At 36.2% G+C, this 20,231-nt stretch overlaps 1 protein-coding gene across 2 annotated transcripts in view; it reads right to left on the bottom strand.

The window, feature by feature from the left end:
* Positions 1 to 20,231, bottom strand: part of PARG (poly(ADP-ribose) glycohydrolase) — a 128,284-nt gene that overhangs the window by 30,549 nt on the left and 77,504 nt on the right. For both annotated transcript variants that reach the window (XM_039233738.1, XM_039233737.1), the window contains exons 13-15: positions 16,791 to 16,938; positions 3,260 to 3,338; positions 543 to 651 (exon numbers count right to left, since the gene is read on the bottom strand). In XM_039233738.1, the coding sequence (XP_039089669.1) occupies positions 543 to 651; positions 3,260 to 3,338; positions 16,791 to 16,938 (336 nt within the window). The remainder of the gene's footprint in view (positions 1 to 542; positions 652 to 3,259; positions 3,339 to 16,790; positions 16,939 to 20,231) is intronic.

The raw sequence follows: 20,231 nt of genomic DNA, 5'->3' as shown, positions 1-20,231 counted from the left end.
CATATTTCTGTAATAAAATTGGAAAAATGATTATAGTAGACAGCACTAAACATTACAGAGAACACTAAACATTACAGAAAATTACAGATTCCATCATAAATATGCCAAATTACCTAATCAATAAACAATTTACATGTCAATCTTAACTATAATACAACTTAACTTTTATGGTTTATCTGTATTAACCCTAATAGCATACTTTGCAGAGACATCATTGAAAGGTGCGAAAAAAAATTTTAGTACTCATGCACCTTCTACATGGTTTTAAAATAATAATGTTCCAAAGCAAGTAAAAGTATTTGATGAGCTAAATGCATGTGTGGGGCTCAATATCAAGCAACAGTCTATCTGGCATCAGTAATCAAGCAATTACGAAATGGAAAGTACATCTTGTACAAGCTGACAGACCCATTAAATCAGGAGAGCTGTGGGCAGACATACTGACACTGCAAGAATTACCAGAAAGCATTAATTTCAGCATTAATAAAATGGCAGTAAATAGATGACAGTTGCCAGATGAACTAAGAAATGAGGTTACTGGCCTTGTTAAGCTCGCGTCTGATTTTCTCAGGCACAAACTGGTCGAGGTAGCGTCTGAAGTGAAGGGCATCAATGGCGACGATTTCAGTGCCACGCCGCTGCCAGGCGTCCCTGGGGCAGGATGGAAGGGGTAAGATGTCTAAGGAAAGATACTCACGAGATATAACCCTTGTGAGTTTGGCAGGGTTAATATGTTAAAAACAACCAACAAACCAGTAGCTATAGACAGGTCTCAGCAAAACAGGAAGGGAGAAAACACCATTTTATTTTATTTTTATTTTATTTTTTATAGTTTATTTATTTTTGAGACAGAGCATGAGTGGGGGAGGGGCAGAGAGAGAGGAAGACACAGAATCAGAAACAGGCTCTAGGCTCTGAGCTGTCAGCACAGAGTCTGATGCAGGGCTCGAACCCATGAACCATGAGATCTGACCTGAGCCGACGTCGGACGCTTAACCAACTGAGCCACCCAGGCACCCCGAGAAAACACCATTTTAATTTCAGATTTCAAGGCATTCACCCTATAAACCATTACGTAAACAGTAAAATGAAAAATTATCAAGAGATGACAAACATGACATATTGTAAACAGGTATATCATTTACAGTGAGTTTCAGAACTTCAAGGATTCGGGGGGCAAACAAAAAGGAACCTCAAATACTAACAACATGGCATTTGTACCTTGACAAAAGCCAAAAAAGAAAAAAAAAAAGGTCAAAAAGCTCATTCCTCCTTTGCTTTCAAAGACGTGCTCTTTGGGTCTTGGGTTTATAACATCACCATGTATCATTATCATCCAAAACAATCCCAAGAAGTCAAGTGTTACAAAAAAACTGTGTCATGATTTAGTATAACATTCTACCTACTGTGCTCAATTCTAGACAGTGCAAAACGATTTTTAAAAAGATAAAGACAATAAAGCAGACAGTAACACATTGCCTGTGGAAATAAGAAGGACGCGGTGAGATGATTTTGGAAACATGAAATTCCAAATATTCCAATATTCTCTTTACAGACTTGCATAAATTAACATGCCAAGTAACTTTTCACGCCAAAATATGGCAACAGAAACCTTCGCTTTGTCTGTAAATAATTATCAGGAATTAAACACCATGTAATTGTTGCAACCAAATATTTTAATCAAAACAAAGGGAAAGAGACCAGGGACTGGATTTGAGATATTACAAAGAATAAGTTTGCAAGGGTAGGTGGGCAATAACTGATTCTAACACATGACTCTTTTTCATTAACACACACACACACACACACACACAGTTTCAGGCACCATTTCTTTTTTTTTCCTTTCTCCAAATTTTTATTTAAATTACAGTTAGTTAATATACAATATAATATTAGTTTCAGGTGATTCATTGTCACAAACCTCACCCAGTGCTCATCACAACAACCTTCGCTAATCCCTATCACCTATTTAACCTATCCCCCCACCCATTTCCCCTCCAGTAACCCTCAGTTTGTACTCTATAGTTAAGAGTCTGTTTCTGTCTGTTTCTTGGTTTGCCTCTCCCACCCTCCTCCCATGTTCATTTGGTTTGTTTCTTAAATTCCACCTATGAATAAAATCATATGGTATTTGTCTTATTCTGACTGACTTGCTTCACTTACGATTATACAATCTAGTTCCATCCACGTTGTTGCAAATGGCAAGATTTCATTCTTTTTGATGGCTGAATAATATTCCATCGTGTGTGTGTACTTGTGTGTGTGTGTGTGTGTGTGTATCAAATCTTCTTTATCTTATGATCTAGCAATTGCACTACTGGGTATTTACCCAAAGGATATAAAAATACTGATTCAAAGAGATACATGTACCCCAATGTTTACAGCAGCATTATCAACAATAACCAAATTATGGAAAAAGCCCCAAAAGTTCATCAACTGATAAATGGATAAAGAAGATGTGTTATATATAAATAATGGAATATTACCTAGGTATCATTTCTATAAAAGTTTAGCCATGGTAAATCAATTTTGTGAGGAAGCAAAAATAGTAAAGTATAAAAATATTTTTCAGTAAGAAATAGGGAGACAGGAACAGCCAAGTTTACTGCTGTTAACTGTTCTGTGGCATTAGGCATACTTTCTCAGCATGTTTCCCCACCTACTTAATCTCACAGAAGAATCCAGGATAACTAAATAAGCCAGTTAAAGGTTTTAAGCTCTAATAAGAACTTATCCTAAATAAGTTTGGCTTTGGAAGTGAACCTCCACTGACTGCTTACATCTGGTAGCTGAGAGGTACAGAACAAGAGTTCTGGGGCACCTGGGTGTCTCAGTCAGTTAAGCATATGACTTCAGCTCAGGCAGGTCATGATCTCGCAGTTTGTGGGCTCGAGCCCCGCATCAGGCTCTCTGCTGACAGCTCAGAACCTGAAGCCTGCTTTGGATTCTGTGTCTCCTCTCTCTTTGTCCCTCATTTGCTTGTGCTCTATCTCTCTCAAAAATAAAATAAACATTAAGAAAAAGAACAAGAGTTCTGCCCTTCTTGTTCTTGGCTTAGACTTCTGACTTTTATTTCTCTGTCCTTCCCTTTTACATATTGAAATGGTAATACTATTTTAACTATTAATAAACCTGTAATACTGAACATAAAAAGGCAGTTACACTTCTGAAATAAGAGTAGATGGGAGACAGAATGTACTAGGCTAAGCCCACATTCCTTAGCTTTTAGTCAAATGATACTAGTCAGAAACAAACTCACCTTTCACTCCCATCTTCATGACTTCGGGCCCAACGATATGTTTCAGCATAGCCTGTGTATTCACTGTACTGTTCAGTACCTGAAACAAATAACCTGCCATTATTTTTTGGAAAGATTTTTCTTTTCTTCTTTTGTTTTTAAATTTATTTCTGAGAGAGAGACAGTGTGAGCAGGGGAGGGTCAGAGAGAGACAGAGACATAGAATCCGAAACAATCTCCAGGTTCTGAGCTAGCTGTCAGCACAGAGCCTGACGTGGGGCTCAAACCCACAAACAGTGAGATCATGACCTGAGCCGAAGTCGGATGCTTAACCGACTGAGTCACCCAAGCACTCCATGGAAAGATTTTTCTTAAAAGCTTCATGTTCTAAAGGGTCTTGTTAATAAACTTATTTCTCCTTTCTAGAAATACCTTATTGGCAAATGTCAACTGAAACAAAAACCAAAAAACCTCACTGGTCTTAATGACTTGCTATTATTTTCTATAAGAAAGAAAATGACACCTATAAAAGCCACTGCAATGTCTACTCTACAGAGATAAATGTCTCGATCAAAAGAGAAAAGAAAATATGCTTTGTCATTTTCATTTCTTTCATAAGGGGTGCCTGGGTGACTCACTCAGTAAAGCATCTGACTCTTGACTTCAACTCAGGTTATGATTTCATAGTTCGTGAGTTCGAGCCCCACATCAGGCTCTGCGCCGACAGAGCCTCTCTCTCTGCGTCCCTCCCCCACTTGTGTGCTGTTTCTCTCTCATACAAAATAAATAAATAAACTTTAAAAAAGTTTACATAAAAAAATTTCTTTCATGAGGAGTACCTCGACTGTTTTTATAAAGGTCCAATGTCTTCAGTATCAGTAATCTGATGGTAATAATTAGTTTGTACTATTGTGAAGGCAATTTTACATAAAAACATTCCTTGCTAAGAAAAGTGTCATTAAAATTAAATCTAAGACTTGCCTATCAACATGCAAGTTACTTCAAAGGGCTTTGTAAAATCAGTAGGGGAGGGGAAAAAGTATGATTAAAATTCACCTAATGAGAACATGCACCAAGGCTGCCACATAACAGAGATTTCTACTTTTATTTATTTATTTTTTAATTTTTAAAAAATGTTTTATTTATTTCTGATAGAGAGAGAGAATGAGAGAGAGAGAGAGACAGCGTGAGCAGGGGAGGGTCAGAGAGAGAGGGAGATATAGAATCTGAAGCAGGCTCTAGGCTCTGAGCTAGCTGTCAGCACAGAGCCCGACGCAGGGCTCGAACCCACAAACCGCGAGATCATGACCTGAGCCAAAGTCGGCCGCCCAACTGACTGAGCCACCCAGATGCCCCTCTACTTTTATTTTAAAAAGTTTTGGGGCGCCTGGATGGCTCAGTCGGTTAAGCATCTGATTTCAGCTCAGGTCATGATCTCTTGGTCTGCGAGTTCCATCCCCGCATCGGGCTCTCTGCTGACAGTTCAGAGCTGGGAACCTGCTTCAGATTCTCTGTCTCCTCTTCTTTCTCCGCCCCTCCTCCACTCATGCTCTCTTTCTTGCTCTCAAAAATAAATAAAACATTTTTAAAAGTTTTTATTTATTTAAGTATAATCTCTATACCCAATGTGGAACTTGAACTCATGACCCTGAGATCAAGAGTTACATGTTCCTCCGAATGAGCTAGCCAAGCACCCACAGAGATTTCTACTTCATCAGACCTGGAAATATCAGGAGGTATGGTGCCAAAAGTGTCCTATTTTTTAACTAAATAAAATCATTCCAATTCCCACGATCAGCTCAATAATCACTTAACTTTTTAGAAAGCAATAAAACAGTAGAATGAAAAGCTGAAAACCCTGAGCAAGACAATACTTTTTACATGTAAAAAAGAAATTTAAAAAAGAATAAGCAAGACACATCGACAACTAATGTTAGCAGCTTTTTTTTTTGTCCAAGTGCACTAATTTTGACAGTAAATAAAATGAAAGCAGACTTACTTTTTCAATTTTTAAAAAATGTTTTTTATTTATTTTTGTGAGAGCGAGAAAGAGAGATCACAGAGAGGCACAGGGACCAAGGGGACACACAGTCTGAAGCCAACTCCAGTCTCTGAGCTGTCAGCACAGAGCCTGATGCAGGGCTTGAATCTGTGAACTGTGAGATCATGACCTTAGGTGAAGTCGGACACTCAACTGAGTCACCCAGGTGTCCCCTGACTTTTTCAGACAGCTAGACACTATTTATTAACAAAACTACTCAGACGATAAAGTTCTAATACTGAAGAGATGTGTGACAGACTTAATATTCAGGGAAAAACTGTTATTAGAATATACAGTATTTCAGAAAAAATATACTTTATAAAAACAGAAAACAAGGAGGGGTGTCTGGGTGGCTCAGTCGGTTAAGTATCCGACTCTTGATTTTAGCTGGTGTTATGGTCTCAGGGTTCATGGGATTGAGCCCTGCGTCAGACTCTGTGCTGACAGTGTGGAGCCTGCTTGAGATTCTCTCCCTCTCTCTGCCCCTATCCTGCTCTTTCTCTCTCAAAATAAACAAACTTAAAAAAATAAAATAACCAAACTTAAAAAAATAGAAAACATACTTAATAAAAATAAAAAGAACACAAAATCAAGTCATGACATGCTAACTATGACTGTCAATTCTTCATCCAAAAGCAAATTAATTTCATTTTGGGGGTCAGGTTAACTTCTTACAGGTTACTTAAACAACCTGAAGATTTTATATACACAGAGTACTAAATGTCATGATTAAGACTGCAAATGGCCTCTACATTTAACTATTAATTTAGAGACAGAGAACAGAGAAACATGTTAAATACCACCATGAAAATGTAATCAGCAACATTTAGACCACAGGAAACTCTACAGGACCAATAGTCTAGGCTGCTTACAAAAAATTTATAAGTAAAGTAAAAGAGAGATGAACCTATGAAGTAAAAGAAACAAACATGACAACACTAATCATAAGAAAGTGAGAGTAGTTATATTAATATTGGATAAATCAAACTTTATGTGGAAGAGTATTATGAAGATTAAGAGAAATACTTCATAATGATAAAAGGGTCAATTCATCAGAAAGACATAACAATTATGCTTTTATTTTGAATTCACATTTGAAAAATTAATGAAATTCATCACATTTACAGATTAAAGAACTCCCACACAATCATATCAAAAGTTGGAGAAAAGATAAAATTCAACACCCATCATAATTAATACTCTCAGCAAAACTAAGAATAAAAAAAAAAAAATCCTCAACTGGGTTAAGGACCATTACATAAAAACTTACAACTGCCTTCATACTCAGTGATAAAAACATTCCACCTAATTCAACACTGTAGTGAACTCCTAACACTGCAATAAGGGGGAAAAAAAGAAATAAATACAAGTCATGAAGAGCATAAAAAAGTAAGACTATCCCTATTTGCAGATGTTATGACTGTTCATGTAGCAAATCCTAAGGAATCATTAGGAAAAGAAAAGTTATAGAAAAAGAAAGAAAAGTTATAGAAAAAGAAAGAAAAGTTCATAAATAAATGTAGTAAGATCAAAGGTATATCTATATACTAGCAACAAAGAATGGGAAAATAAAACTTAAAAATCCATTAATCATAGCATCAAAAACAATAAAATATTTAGGAGCAAATGTAACAAAAGATGTAGAAGACACCACTGAGAAAAGTAGAGAAGATTTAAATAAATGGCGACCATGATCAGGGGCTCAAAGACCTAATACTGTATTTTTCAATATTGTAACTGCAAACTTTCCTCAATCTTGTTAATATTCCTAGCAGACTTTTTTTTTTAAATAGTAATTGAGATGGTGATTCTAAAATTTGAATGGAAATGCAAAGAACCTAAAATAATGAAAATATTTGTGAAAAAAGTACAGAATTGGAGGATTCAACTACCTGAGTTTAAGATTTACTTAGTTGTAACCTAAGGAAAAACCAATAGATCAATGAAACTAAATAGAATACACAGATAAATCCACACCTGTATGGTCAACTGATTTACAACAAAGGTGCTAAAACAATCCATTGGGGGATGGGCATGAAGGAGGGCACTTTGGGGATGAGCACTGAGTGTTATGTAGAAACTAATTTGACAATAAACTATTTGTAAAAAAAAAAAAAAAAAAAAAAAAAATAAAAAGAAACAGCTTCTCTGGAAAAACTTCTGCCTACTTCCACTCCTAAAATATCTGGAGTTCTAAAGACTCTTTTCATTTGACATTCTCTCTCATTCAGTTCAAGCTGTTATGATTTCTTTCCAATTATTTTTTGTGTCAGGTATAATTTATTTCATTAGGCAAAAGTAGCAGTTACAAACGTCTTTGAGAGAACCTTTACCCTCGGGTCCTAATAAAGTTGTTGTGGGATAATTTCCTTAAATATATTAGAATACTTANTAAAAATAAAACAATCATCCTTCCAACACGTTATTGCAACAATTAGATATTCGTACAGAAAAAAATCATAAACTTTAACTGCTACCTCACACTATGAACAAAAATTAGTTTGAGATAAAATAACAGGCATTAACATAAAATCTAAAGCTATAAGACTTCTGGAAGAAAACACAAGAATGGCTTTAAGACATTGGAGGTATATAAAGATTTCTTAAACAGGACAAAGAAAGCAGTAACCTTAATAAAATTTTTAAAAAACTAGATTAGATCAGTATTAAAACACTTTTAGGAAAATGCTTAGGCAAGACTGGAGGAAAAATATTTGGAAAACAAATATCTGACAAAAGACTTGTGTTCAGAATACTGAAGAACTCCTATAAGTCAATAAAAATATACAAACAGTCCAATCTAAAAAATAAGCAAAAGACTTAACCATAAACATCATGGAGGAAGACACAAAATTGGCTAATGACTACATGAAATACTGGTGAACATCAATAGTCTTAAAGGGAATGCAAATCAAAACCCCAGTGAGATACTACTATGTAACCTGACAGAACAGCTAAAACCAGAAAGAATGACAAAACTAAATGTGGACAAGGATGTCAGCTTAACTCCGCTTAACAGATTTGCTTTTTGCAGTGGCAAGGCTTAGAAGTTATGAAATCACATTTTGTGTATTCTAGGTTTGCGCAAATGAGAAAAAAGGAAGACTAGAATTTATGCTGTGATGTTGAATGGCAATGAGAGGTAGCCATAGGAATTTATGGTCGTTTGTTGGTATGTATATGCACGTGTGTGGTTATACCATGTATTTCCTGGCTCTGATGATGAAGGCATGGAAGCAATGACACTCTTTGTAGCAATAAGCAATAACCAATTCAAATCCTGATTCCTAAAAATTACTCTATATCCAGGACTCCTTGGAGAAATGGCTGAATCTAGGGGCAGGGAATATACAAGATTGAGTTTAGAACATCATTTTATGCCAAAAAAGAAGGAAATGCATTAAAGAATGATGGGTACATGTCAAAGGGACACAGTAGCCAACTCAAGGGACTCACACTGACCAAATCTGGAACAATGTAGCATCAAAACGGATGACAGTAATGGATTATAACACACTGAATAAAATAAGAATCCATGTGTCTATACAAATATTAATATACATAAATAAGAGAGAATGGAAAATCCTTGCTTACAGTAGAGTGCCAACTACTAAATGCAGAAGGAATGATGGAAGTAAGAAAATGGGTGCTAAAATTAGTGGCCAAATGTTTAATGAGGATAGGATATTTACAGATTCAAAGTATGTAAAATATATAATTACAAATTAATTAGAAAGGGAAAATACTAACTCGACAGCAGAGAACCTGGCACATCCTACTTCAAACAAGTTTGGACACTTAATATCACAGATATTGGGACAAAGTGGTATTATTACTCTCCTCAAAAGATACATTAGAGCAGGACACATCATTTCAATGGGATTCCTACCAAAATGAATAAACTAAATCTAGTTACAAAGAGACATTGGGCAAACCCAAAATAAGAGACAATCTACCAAGTAAATTGGCTTATATACTTTAAAAACATCAAGGTGAAGAAATATAAGGAAAGGCTGAAAAACTATCCTGGTTTAAAGAAGTCAAGATGTGATCCTGGATTGGAGTAGACTGGGGGAAAAAGCTACAAAGAATATAATTATGTTAACTCGCAAAATGAAAATGAAAATATTGACTAGGAATTAGCTAACAGTAATTTATTAATGTTAAATTTCCTGATTTTTATAACTTTGTGTGCTGATTTAACAGAATTTCCTAGTTATTAAGAAATCTACAACAAAGTATTTGGGATAAAAGGGCACAAAGTTGGGATGCCTGGGTGGTTCAGTCAGTTAAGTGTCTGACTTTAGTTCAGGTCATGATCTCACAGTTTGTGAGCTCCAGTCCTGCACTGGGCTCTGTGTTGACAGCTCAGAGCCTGTAGTCTGCTTTGGAGTCTGTGTCTCCTCCTCCCTCTCTGCCCCTCCTCCACTTGCACTCTGTCTCTCAAAAATAAACATTAAAAAGAATTTAAAAAATAATTAAAAAGTAAAAAAAGAGAAGGACTTGTATCTAAAATACATAAAGCATTTTCAAAACTCAATAGTAAAAAAACAAACAACCCAATTAAAACATGGTGCAAAATGATGATTTCATGCATGCAGCCATATGTCAAAACTTACCTAACTGTACACTTTAGATATACAGTTTAAATATATATGTAATTATTTGTCAATTATACCTCAATAAAGTTGTTTAAAAATGTAATCTAACTCCCTCACCAGATTGCCAGTTTCTCAAGGGCAGGAATTATTGTCATTAACATTCGTGTCTACATTAGCATTTTGTAAGACAAGTATATAGATATAGGGGTGCCTGGCTGGCATGTTGGTGGAACATGCGTCTCTTGATCTCAGGGTCGTGAGTTCAAGCCTCACATTGGGGTGGAGCCTACTTAAAAAAAAAATAAGAAAGAAGAAGAATATAGAAGCAATTACTTAAATGTAATAATTAACAAGCAAAACAGGAAGAACACTGTATTAACTGAGGTTAAAATAATAAGTCCAGAAAGATTTAATCAGAAAGTACTATGCAACTGACACATATAAAAAATTCACATTTACAAAGAAAGTGTGGCATGGTAAAAGGAGCACCACACTGAGATTAGGAGGTATGAGGGACCGAAAGTGAATCCTCAAGTAACCAAATCTCTCAGAGGACTTCATTTCAGCATCCGAAAATCTGGCTTGTTAATAATTCTTATTTTGTTTACATCATAGAATTGCTTGGAAAGTCCTATGAGTTTAAAAGTCTTCAAAACCATAAAGCAGTCAGAATTGGTGTTATCAAACTTAACTTTATAAGGAGGCAGAGAAACCAAAGACACATAATTTCATTTATGTGAGGTTTAAAAGCTATCTGGTCTACAGTTGGTCAAACTGTAAATAAAGACAACTAGGAATAGTCCTGTTCCATTCTATTTTTTGTCTAGCAGTGGGCAAGCTTTGTTTTCCTCATAAGAAACAAAACAAAACTGCCTGCTTTGATCTCTTAAATCTGAAAACAGACACCTGTTGTCTTTTCAAAAGAAAAGATTATTATTATATTTCTATTTTAGGTTAAGATGATTTTAGTCTTCTTTCCTAAAAGAAACAAGATTAGATATTTACTTCAGGTATGGGAAATCAAAGATGCATATACCGATGCTTTTGCTCTAAGAAAATTAAATCTTGGGTTTTCTGAGTAGACATCCTTCAAAATTATGTCAACCATTTATTCTGAAAAACAGATACCCTTGCTTTAAATTCAAATTTACTGATAAACTATGATGAAATACAAAGGTAAATAGTGATAATAGCAAACAAGAGAAGACTGAATGACCTTTGTGGTAGCTCTCTGTGGGTATACATAGCCTATTAAACTTCAGCCTTACAGACAAATCTTCACTTAAGGAAAAATGAAAGAATCCATTAAAATCTTTGCAAGAGTTCATGACAGACTAGTGAGTTTTTAAATTTGGTAATAAGAAATGTTCTTATTTTCTCTTTTAAGTAATGAAAATTTATGATGAACTTAGGAAAAAATATTTGGAGATTGAGAAAATTCTACGTATCTATGGGTTGTGCCCTTGGAAGGAAGGTTTATATGAAAGCAAAGCTATCTACCCTGCTTTTCTTAGGAGCACTCATACAGTGGTGATTATGCGGGAGACAGAACACTCTTCACTCATAGGACACTTTCAGTCTCATGGTTAATAAAAATGAAGAGAAGCTAAACTCCCACTGAGTTTGGATCTCTCCCTGTGAGCTGGTATCATTTTTAGTTAGCATTGGGCTGTTTTTGTAGTGATGGGCCTTCAGTGTTGTTGCTCTGTAAGAAGCATCAATACCATAAGCAGTGGTATACACTTTTCTGCTTTCTAGCAGATCTGCTCACATTCACAAAAGATGTAAGGATCTGTGATATCTGGGGCAGTTCTATTCACAAGAGGGCAGGTTTTATTTTAAAGGTACTAACATTCTACTCAGTAAGTTTCATGTCTAGGCATCTACTTTAAGTGGTCACCATACAGAAACAACAAAACTCCCAGAACCATGGTAATACCCTTTGGTATCAATGCTATTTTACTGGATGATGTAGAAGAACATGAAAAAGGGTAAAAAGGGGGAAGACTGGAGTTTCTTTCCTTCTATCTATATTTACTGAAAGGTTTTACTCATGGCTGCCTCCAGGGAGGATCACAGCAAATAGAGGCATAACACTATCTGGATAAACACTATTTGCCTGTTTGCATGACCTGTTTCATATTCATTTCAAAGTCTGATATCAACCAGATACCCTACAACGATAATAAATTTAATTTATTTCTAATTTCTCAAACTCTTCTACAGATTCAGGCAGCATAGTCACAGCCATTAGCTCACTGAGCCTGGATGAATCATTGAAGCAATGGAATTGATCAGGCAGATAGATTGCAGTGCACGGTTAAGAGTATCCGAAGAAGGAAGATGGCAGAAATCCAAGATCAAACAGATGATGAAATGGCCATTTCCATTAAGGGAACATCACATCACAGGTATTAATTAGAACACACTATAATAGAATTAAGTGGATGTGGGGGAAAATGCTGAGTTAAAAGTCACCCCGAATGTCCCTGGCCTGAAGTAATTATAGACGTGAAGGTGAGTCATGGATCTGCAATTTTCCATTCATTTTACAATAGCTCTGGGTAAGGTAGAGAACAGACATAATTCCATAGCGATGATCCTTTTTTAGACAAAGGACAAACTACCTTAAAAAAAAAAGCCACAATTCTAATATTTTCCTTTTACTATTCCCAGGAAAATTACATCTCTTATTTACAGCAATATTAACGATAGATGATAAGAGACTTACTACTTCCTGAGTAAAAAAAGAAAAATGAAGCAAATGAAACAAATTAGTTTTGAGTTTAAATGCCCAGCATTCTACCAACTTTTTTATTTCAAGGATGGAAATTCATCTTTAAAACTAGTGAGATATTCTGTTCTGAGTCTTTGGTTCAAATCTAGCTTAGCTGCTAAAAATTAAAAATCTTTTAAAGTATATTTGACACACCCAAATGCTGGAGGCAGTCACATTCCAGACCTTCAGGGCTTTCTAAAACATCAAGAGACTAATATTTAAAGTATCTACTGGCTTGCGGTACCTGGCTGGCTCAGTCAGTTAAGCGTCTGTTTGACTCTAGATTTTGGCGCAGGTCATGATCTCAGGGTTCATGAGGCGGAGCCTTGCCGTCAGGCTCTGTGCTGACCATGCAGAGCCTCCTTGGGATCCTCTCTCCCTCTCTCTCTGCCTCTCCTCCACTTGCTCTCCTTCTCTCTCAAAATAAATAAGTAAATATTAAAAAAACACAACAACAACAAAGTATCTATTGGCCCAACAATGGATTTAGACAGTCTGATTTTTTTGTTCTGCAATTCCTTGCACTTTCTTTTTCCCTAATATATTCCAACTGCATCTTTCCTATTTGCACACATGATAAACAATAAATGCAGATAAACTTAAAAAAAAAAATTAAAAAAAAAAATGGCGCGCCTGGGTGGCTTAGTCGGTTAAGCGTCCGACTTTCGCTTGGGTCATGATCTCGCGGTTCGTGGGTTCGAGCCCCGCGTCGGGCTCTGTGCTGGCTGCCAGCTCGGAGCCTGGAGCCTGTTTCAGTCTGTGACTCCCTCTCTCTCTGACCCTCCCCTGCTCACGCTCGCTCTCTCTCTAGAAATAAATAAAAAAAACTTAAAAAAAAAACAATAAATGCAGATAGAGGACCAATAAGTGAGTTGAGACAACAGTGAAAATAAAAGGTTTTTATCTTTACATTTCAGTATAATCTGGATCACAACCTCAGAATTATGGATGAAATACTTTAGGCTATTAACTTCCAATAGTTAAGTTTTTATCCAAGAGGAAATTTCTTTGCTGAGGTTCCATTCTTAATTTCCTATATAAGCTTAAAAAATTAACAAATTGTCTTACCTCACCAAAATGCAGAATCACAGGGGTATTATAACAATAATAATAAGATATCCAAATAATACGGAATAACCTGTTGAAAGCTTTTTTTAACCAACAAACTTATACAAAATAAGGACACATCAGCAAAAATGATTAAGTAAAAATCTCTAAGAATTTTCTCCTCCATAAAAGCAATGATAACATTAGCAAAAATTGTGAGAACCAATCTTTACTGAACTGTGGGAATAATCAAAGGCTTGTAGCAGTCTGAGGAGGGTTTATTAAAGAAAAATTGGCTGAATCTTAGTAAAAAAAATGAGTTTTATGATATTTTATTCTTATTCCACTCTTGAAAGCTCAAGAGTAGCCTTAAAAGCCAACAATCTGTAATCACAGTGAACATCACCAAGGAGGTCAGAAAAGCACTGAAGCTCCTTCAATGCCCCATTCTCAGAGAACTGTCATCATTTAACCTATCTGGTGGTTCCCTGGAAGACCTCACTTACAAAGCTGCTTTATTTGACCTGACTTGGAATTTACCCAGTATAAAAAGCATAATCCCCATGGTTGTTTGCTGAAAACAATTACATGCAATTGTTTAGCAGTATAGTTACCTGAGGCAGTAGATACCAGTTGGGGTAAGTAATAGCCTAATCAAAAAGTTTCAAAGGAAAAGCTGAGGAATGAGGTATCTAAAAGGGCTTTAAAAAGTTCTTAGTATCCTCAAGAATCTTGAAGTCTATATGTATGACCATGTCTGTGCACATGCCCAAGAAAGACCTGAGAAGGTCCTAAGCCCATTCCTCTGACCTTGAGGCTCCGTGCAAGCAGGAAGTGAAGTGCCAAGTGCAAGCGGGAAGGAAGTGTCATTGGCCTGGTCGAGTGCTGAAGGTGAGCTCCAGTATCTACATAGAGCCCTTCAGTAAAGACTGAGAGACTTATTGGCTCTAAACATTTAAGCAATCTTAGTCCAATCATTAGCTAACCACTAACCTAACCAGGCAGAGATTTTAATGGTTACCTATAAAAAAGAATACAGACTTTACAAAATTAGTTTAGAAAAGTCATGAAACAACAAGAGCAAAGAGCAACAAAAACAAATTCTAGGCGAAGGGGAAAATCTGATTTTGAGAGTGCTACATAATTAAAATGTCTAGTTTTCAACAAAAAATTGAGATATGCAAAGAAAAAAGAAAGCAGGCCCATACTCAGGGGGAAAAAAGGAGTAAACTGTAACTGTACCGGAGGAGCCCAGATGTCAGACTTACTAAACAAAGACATCAGCTATTTTACATATATTTAAAAAAAAACTAAGGGAAATTATGTCTAAGGAACTAAACTAAAGTTTGCAAATAATGCCTCACAAATAGAGAATCTCAAAAAAGAAAAAATAGAGAGAAATTATAAAAATAAAAAAAAAAAGAACCAAATAGAAATTTTAGACTTGAAAAATACAGTAGTTGAAATAAAAATTTCAGAGGATCCTGGGTGGCTCAGTTGGTTGAGCGTCCTTGACTTGTGACTTTGGCTCAGGTTATGATCCTCTGGTTCATGGGATCAAGCCCCACATCAGGCTCTGTGCTGGGATTCTCTCTCTCCCTCTCCCTCTGTCCCTCCCCCCTCAAAATAAATAAATAACCATATAAGAAAAAAAATTTTTTTTAATTTTTCACTGGAGGGACTCAAAAGCAGTGAAAGCAAGCAGAAAAAAGAATCCATAAACTTGAATATAGGTCAATTGAGATTATCCTGTCTGAGAAACAGAAAGAAAAGAGAATGAAGAAAAATGAATAGAGCTTCAGAGACCAGTAAGATATCATCATATATACCAACATATGCATAATGGGATTCTCAGAAGAAGAAAAGAGGCAGAAGGAATACTTAAAGAAGTACTGGCCAAAAATTTAGCAAATTTAAACATTCAAGCAGCTCAATGAACTCTAAATAGGATAAAATCAAAGAGATCCTAAACATGTCATAACCAAACTGTTCAAAGGCAAAGGGAAAATCCTGAAAGTAAATCATAAGGAACAAAATTTAGATACTTTCTTGAAGGTTGTCTACAAATATATTTGAGACAAAGAGAGTGGCATCAGGAGTAGATCTCGGAGTCTTAGTTCAGACATATACCTCTTTGAAGGTAAATTAGTTGAATATGCTATGGGATGATTTTTCTCTCACTGTAATTTTTCAGAATAACAATCAACCAAATTCTCCAACCTGGTTGAATGTTTAGTCTCCCACACTAATCTCAAAGCAGCAAGAGATTCAAAAAGGATAAATCTTTTGCAGAAAGAAAAATGCATCAGCAGCTGATGACTGACTATGGCTTTTATGTGGGAATGTTCTTTTAGGTACCTGAATAAAAGGCTTAACTTACATTTAGTGGCTGATTAAGAATTTCTTACAAGCTATGAGTTAATCACTAACTTTTTGGTAGCTCAATCACAAGAAATACAGTGACACAGTTGTATCTCAAGCTAAAAAAAATAAAAAATTTTAATCTCAGTAAATTTGACTATATTTCCCCCTCTCCTCCTCCCATATTAACTTAAATTAAGGAAAGGCACTCAGATCATCACACTTTTTCTCTCAGGATTAGAAATTAGGGTAAACATATGGTTACTGATTTATTACTATTCAATAAAAGCCTCTCTGTTGTACCGACTATCTCTGAATATTGTAACGATGCTTTTTAAATGTATACATATCTGCATATTGAAGATTAACAAAGCACTTTGGAAACATAATGGAAGAATAATAACAGAATACATGCTCAAAGACACACCACTATCCTCTTTTTAAGGACATTATATCGTAAAATTTCAAACTGGAGAGTAAATAGTTTTTATTCTTGTGCCTCAGGTAAAGATGCCAAGAATGAAAAATTGGGGATAAAATGTCTTACTCAAGATTAGGAAAATGAAACCATAACAATTTCCAAAACTCAAGAATAAATTAATAAAAACACTGGGACTAATGCCAAGGATAGTGAAAAGCTACATCTGGATGGCCTCTAGTCTTCAAGATAGATATTCATAGGTGGGAAAAGGTACTTGATTGTACAGACTTCTCAAAACTAACCTGTGATGATAAGACATTCATTGTGATCCAGCACCTCAGTGAAGAGTCGTGAAACAATTAATTCAGGGTTGATTAAAAAGCGGATTTCTTCTTGCACAAGTCCTGCACCGGTTACACCACCTCCAACAAAACGGTTTGCAAAATCCACCTATTTGGGAAAATGCGACATGTTAAATGATTATCTAAAATACTTACACATATGGTAAGTAAGTTATCTCCCTCTTCCTTTCACTTCCCATATAAATCAATCCCCAAATTAGTAACCTTCCAATGGAGAACAGACTGTGGTTGACTGCACTCTTCCCATCTCACTCCAGTTAAGATCTCTGTGTATTTCTTTGGAGTCCAAAACCTTACAAGGAACCTGGAAAATGAAGCTTTTCTGCAAAAGCCTCAGTGTAATCATATAGACTCTTGTCTACAAACTTTGTATGTACTACAAGGGCCACAAATCAAGGGCAACTTTATCTGGAAAGATTTCAAGATCCTTTCCCCACCGTTCACCATCCAATTTCCATTTACGGATTTCATATGACTCTAATATAATTTTATCTTTCTTATATAATATGGCAATCAAACATTTGTCCTTAAAGAACTGAAAAACTTAGTAGTTGCCCTTTTTTGGATAACCTTTTTCTTTTGTTAAAGAATAAAGAGATAAAATTTCACACTAAATTCAGTTGCAGAACTCAAACTGCATGAACATTATAAACAATTTTTTTTACTATACCTAAGGGGGAAAAAAGACAACAGGAAACATGGTTTAGCAACAAAGATTCACAAAATTGGCTATTGTTGATAATGTTGCTATAAACATTGGGGTGCACATTTATGGAAAGAGTCCAAATGTCCATTGACGAATGGATAAAGATGTGGCATATATATACAATGGAATATTACTCAGCCATAAAATAGTATGAAATCTTGCCTTTTGCAATGATGAGGATGGAGCCAGAGGGTATTATGCTAAGTGAAATAAGTCAGTCAGAGAAAAAACACATACCATATGATTTCAGTCATATTTGGAGTTTAACAAAGAAAACAACTAATCATGGGGGGTGGAGGGGGAAGAGAGAGGCAAACCAAGAAACAGACTCCTAACTATAGAGAGCAAACAGAGGATTACTGAAGGGTAGGTGGGAGGGGATGGGGGGCAGGAGTGGGTTAAATAGATGATGGGAATTAAGAAGTGCATTTGTGGTGATAAGCACCAGGTGTTGTGTCTAAGTGTTGAATCACTAAATTGTATAGCTGAAACTAATATCACATTGCAGGCTAACTAACTGGAATTTAAATAAAAAGATAAAAAGAAAAACCCAGAGCGGGTGCTGGGTGGCTCAGTCAGTTGAGCATCGGACTTTGGCTCAGGTCATGATCTCATGGTTCATGGGTTTGAGCCCCACGTCAGGCTCTGTGCTGACAGTTCGGAGCTTGGAGCCTGCTTTGGATTCTGTCTCCCTCTCTCTCTGCCACTTCCCTGCTCACACTCTGCCCTCCTCTCTCAAAAATAAATAAACGTTAAAAAAATTTTTTTAAAACCTAAAGATTCAACTAAATTAGTATCTCCAATTTAGTTTAAAATTACTCATAAGCTCTCTGTGGAGTACTATAATGGGATCCCCAAGTTCCATTAATAAAGATGAGTGACACAATCCTCTAGAGAAAACAAATTCAACCTATCAGCATTATTTGTCTTAAACTTACTAAGCACTCCAGTGTGTCCAACATTATGCTAAGCTCTGTGGGGCAACATGTAAGACATGGTTTCCAACTTTATCTTAGATTACTCTATTTGAGGAGCTAGATTATACACATACATAACACCTTGTATACCTACATAGCCACACACACACACAGATTATTAGTAATGTAAGAGAGGCTTATATACTGTATATAGAAAACATACTCCTATGTCTCTCTTTCCTTTTCTCCTACACTACTACCACACTCGTAACACTTCTGACATGAGATGTGTGGGTTTCCACACTTTAAGCAATTCTGAAACACCAGCCAGGTGTCCTGTAATTCAATTCAGTTCTGACACCATCTACCAGGAGTTAGCCTCAGATCCCACAGGCTAACAATTCAGTTACACAAGACTGCCCTACCTCAGACACCAATTGCAGGTCCCAAGTTATCAACTATACTTCTGGTTTATTGGCTATAAATTGGGGTTCCCATGACCTGCTCCTGTGGTTTGATAAAACAACTCATAGAACTCAGGGTAACATTGATTTAGAGTCCAGAGGTGGTGGAAGGTCAGAAATTCTTTTGAATCTCTTTTTTAAAGCGCACACTTCCTGGCAAGCTCATGGTTTCACTATAATCTGGATTCTACTTGCTTTTCCTCTTTTCAGAGTTTTTGTCCCATGGCACCACATGTAAACAACTGGTGATTCTCCCAGAATGCTTATAAATGATTTTTCTTAAACCCAAGCACCACTTTCTGTATTTAGCATAAATAAATCTATTAAAAAAAAAAAAAAAGAACTCAGGGTAACATTTACTTATGTTTACTCATTTATTAAAAAGGATATAATAATGGATAGAGATGAATAGAAAAACTGAAGTGATACATAAGGCACGGTATGTGGTGAGAGGCACAGAGCTACCTCCTCCTCTCCCTCTCCCCATGTTCACCAATTTCCACATGTTCACCAACTTGGAAGCTCTTTGAATCCTGTACTTTTGGGTAGTTTGGTGGAAGCTTCTTCACTTAGGCATGATCAATCATTAACTCAGTCTCCAGTCCTTCTCCCGTTCGCAGAAGATGGGGAGTAGAGTAGAAAGTTTCAAGCTTCTAATCTTGGCTTGGTCTTTTTGGTAACCAGCCCCCACCTAAAGCTCTCCAGGAGCTCACCAAGAGTCACCTCATCAGAACAAAAGACACTCCTATCATCTAGGAAATTACAAGGGATTTAGGAGTTCTGTGTCAGGAATCAGGGTTAAAGACCAAATATTCAGATGAAAGATGCTCCTAGTGCTTTTATCATTTAGGATATTACAAGGGTTTTAGGAGCTCTGTGCGAAGAACCAGGGGCAGGCACCAATAATATATTTTTTCAATGATTTTATGTATATTTTCAGGCTACTGTCAAACTTAAGATTTCTTAAAATTTGTTTGTGTTCTTGGGGTGCCTGGATGGCTCAGTTGGTTAAGCGTCCGACTTTGGCTCAGGTCATGATCTCACAGTGTGTGAGTCTGGGCCCCGCATCTGGCTCTGTGCTGACAGCTCAGAGCCTGGAGCCTCCTTGGTTTCTGTGCCTCCCTTTCTTTCTGTCCCTCCACCCATCCTCTCTAAAATGAATAAACATTAAAAAAACTTTTTTAAACATGTTTGTGTTCTCTAAAGCAATTGTAATATTAAATGATAATCTGAAGCCTATTCTACAAACAAGAATATGATTTTTTTATAGACAAAAATATATGTGAAAAGACAG

This window comes from Hyaena hyaena, unplaced genomic scaffold (assembly GCF_003009895.1).
Source record: "Hyaena hyaena isolate Hyena2069 unplaced genomic scaffold, ASM300989v1 scaffold_78, whole genome shotgun sequence".
Taxonomy (NCBI): Eukaryota; Metazoa; Chordata; class Mammalia; order Carnivora; family Hyaenidae; genus Hyaena; species Hyaena hyaena.
The sequence above is the reverse complement of the archived record's forward strand: the minus strand, read 5'-3'. Positions and strand labels throughout refer to the sequence as shown.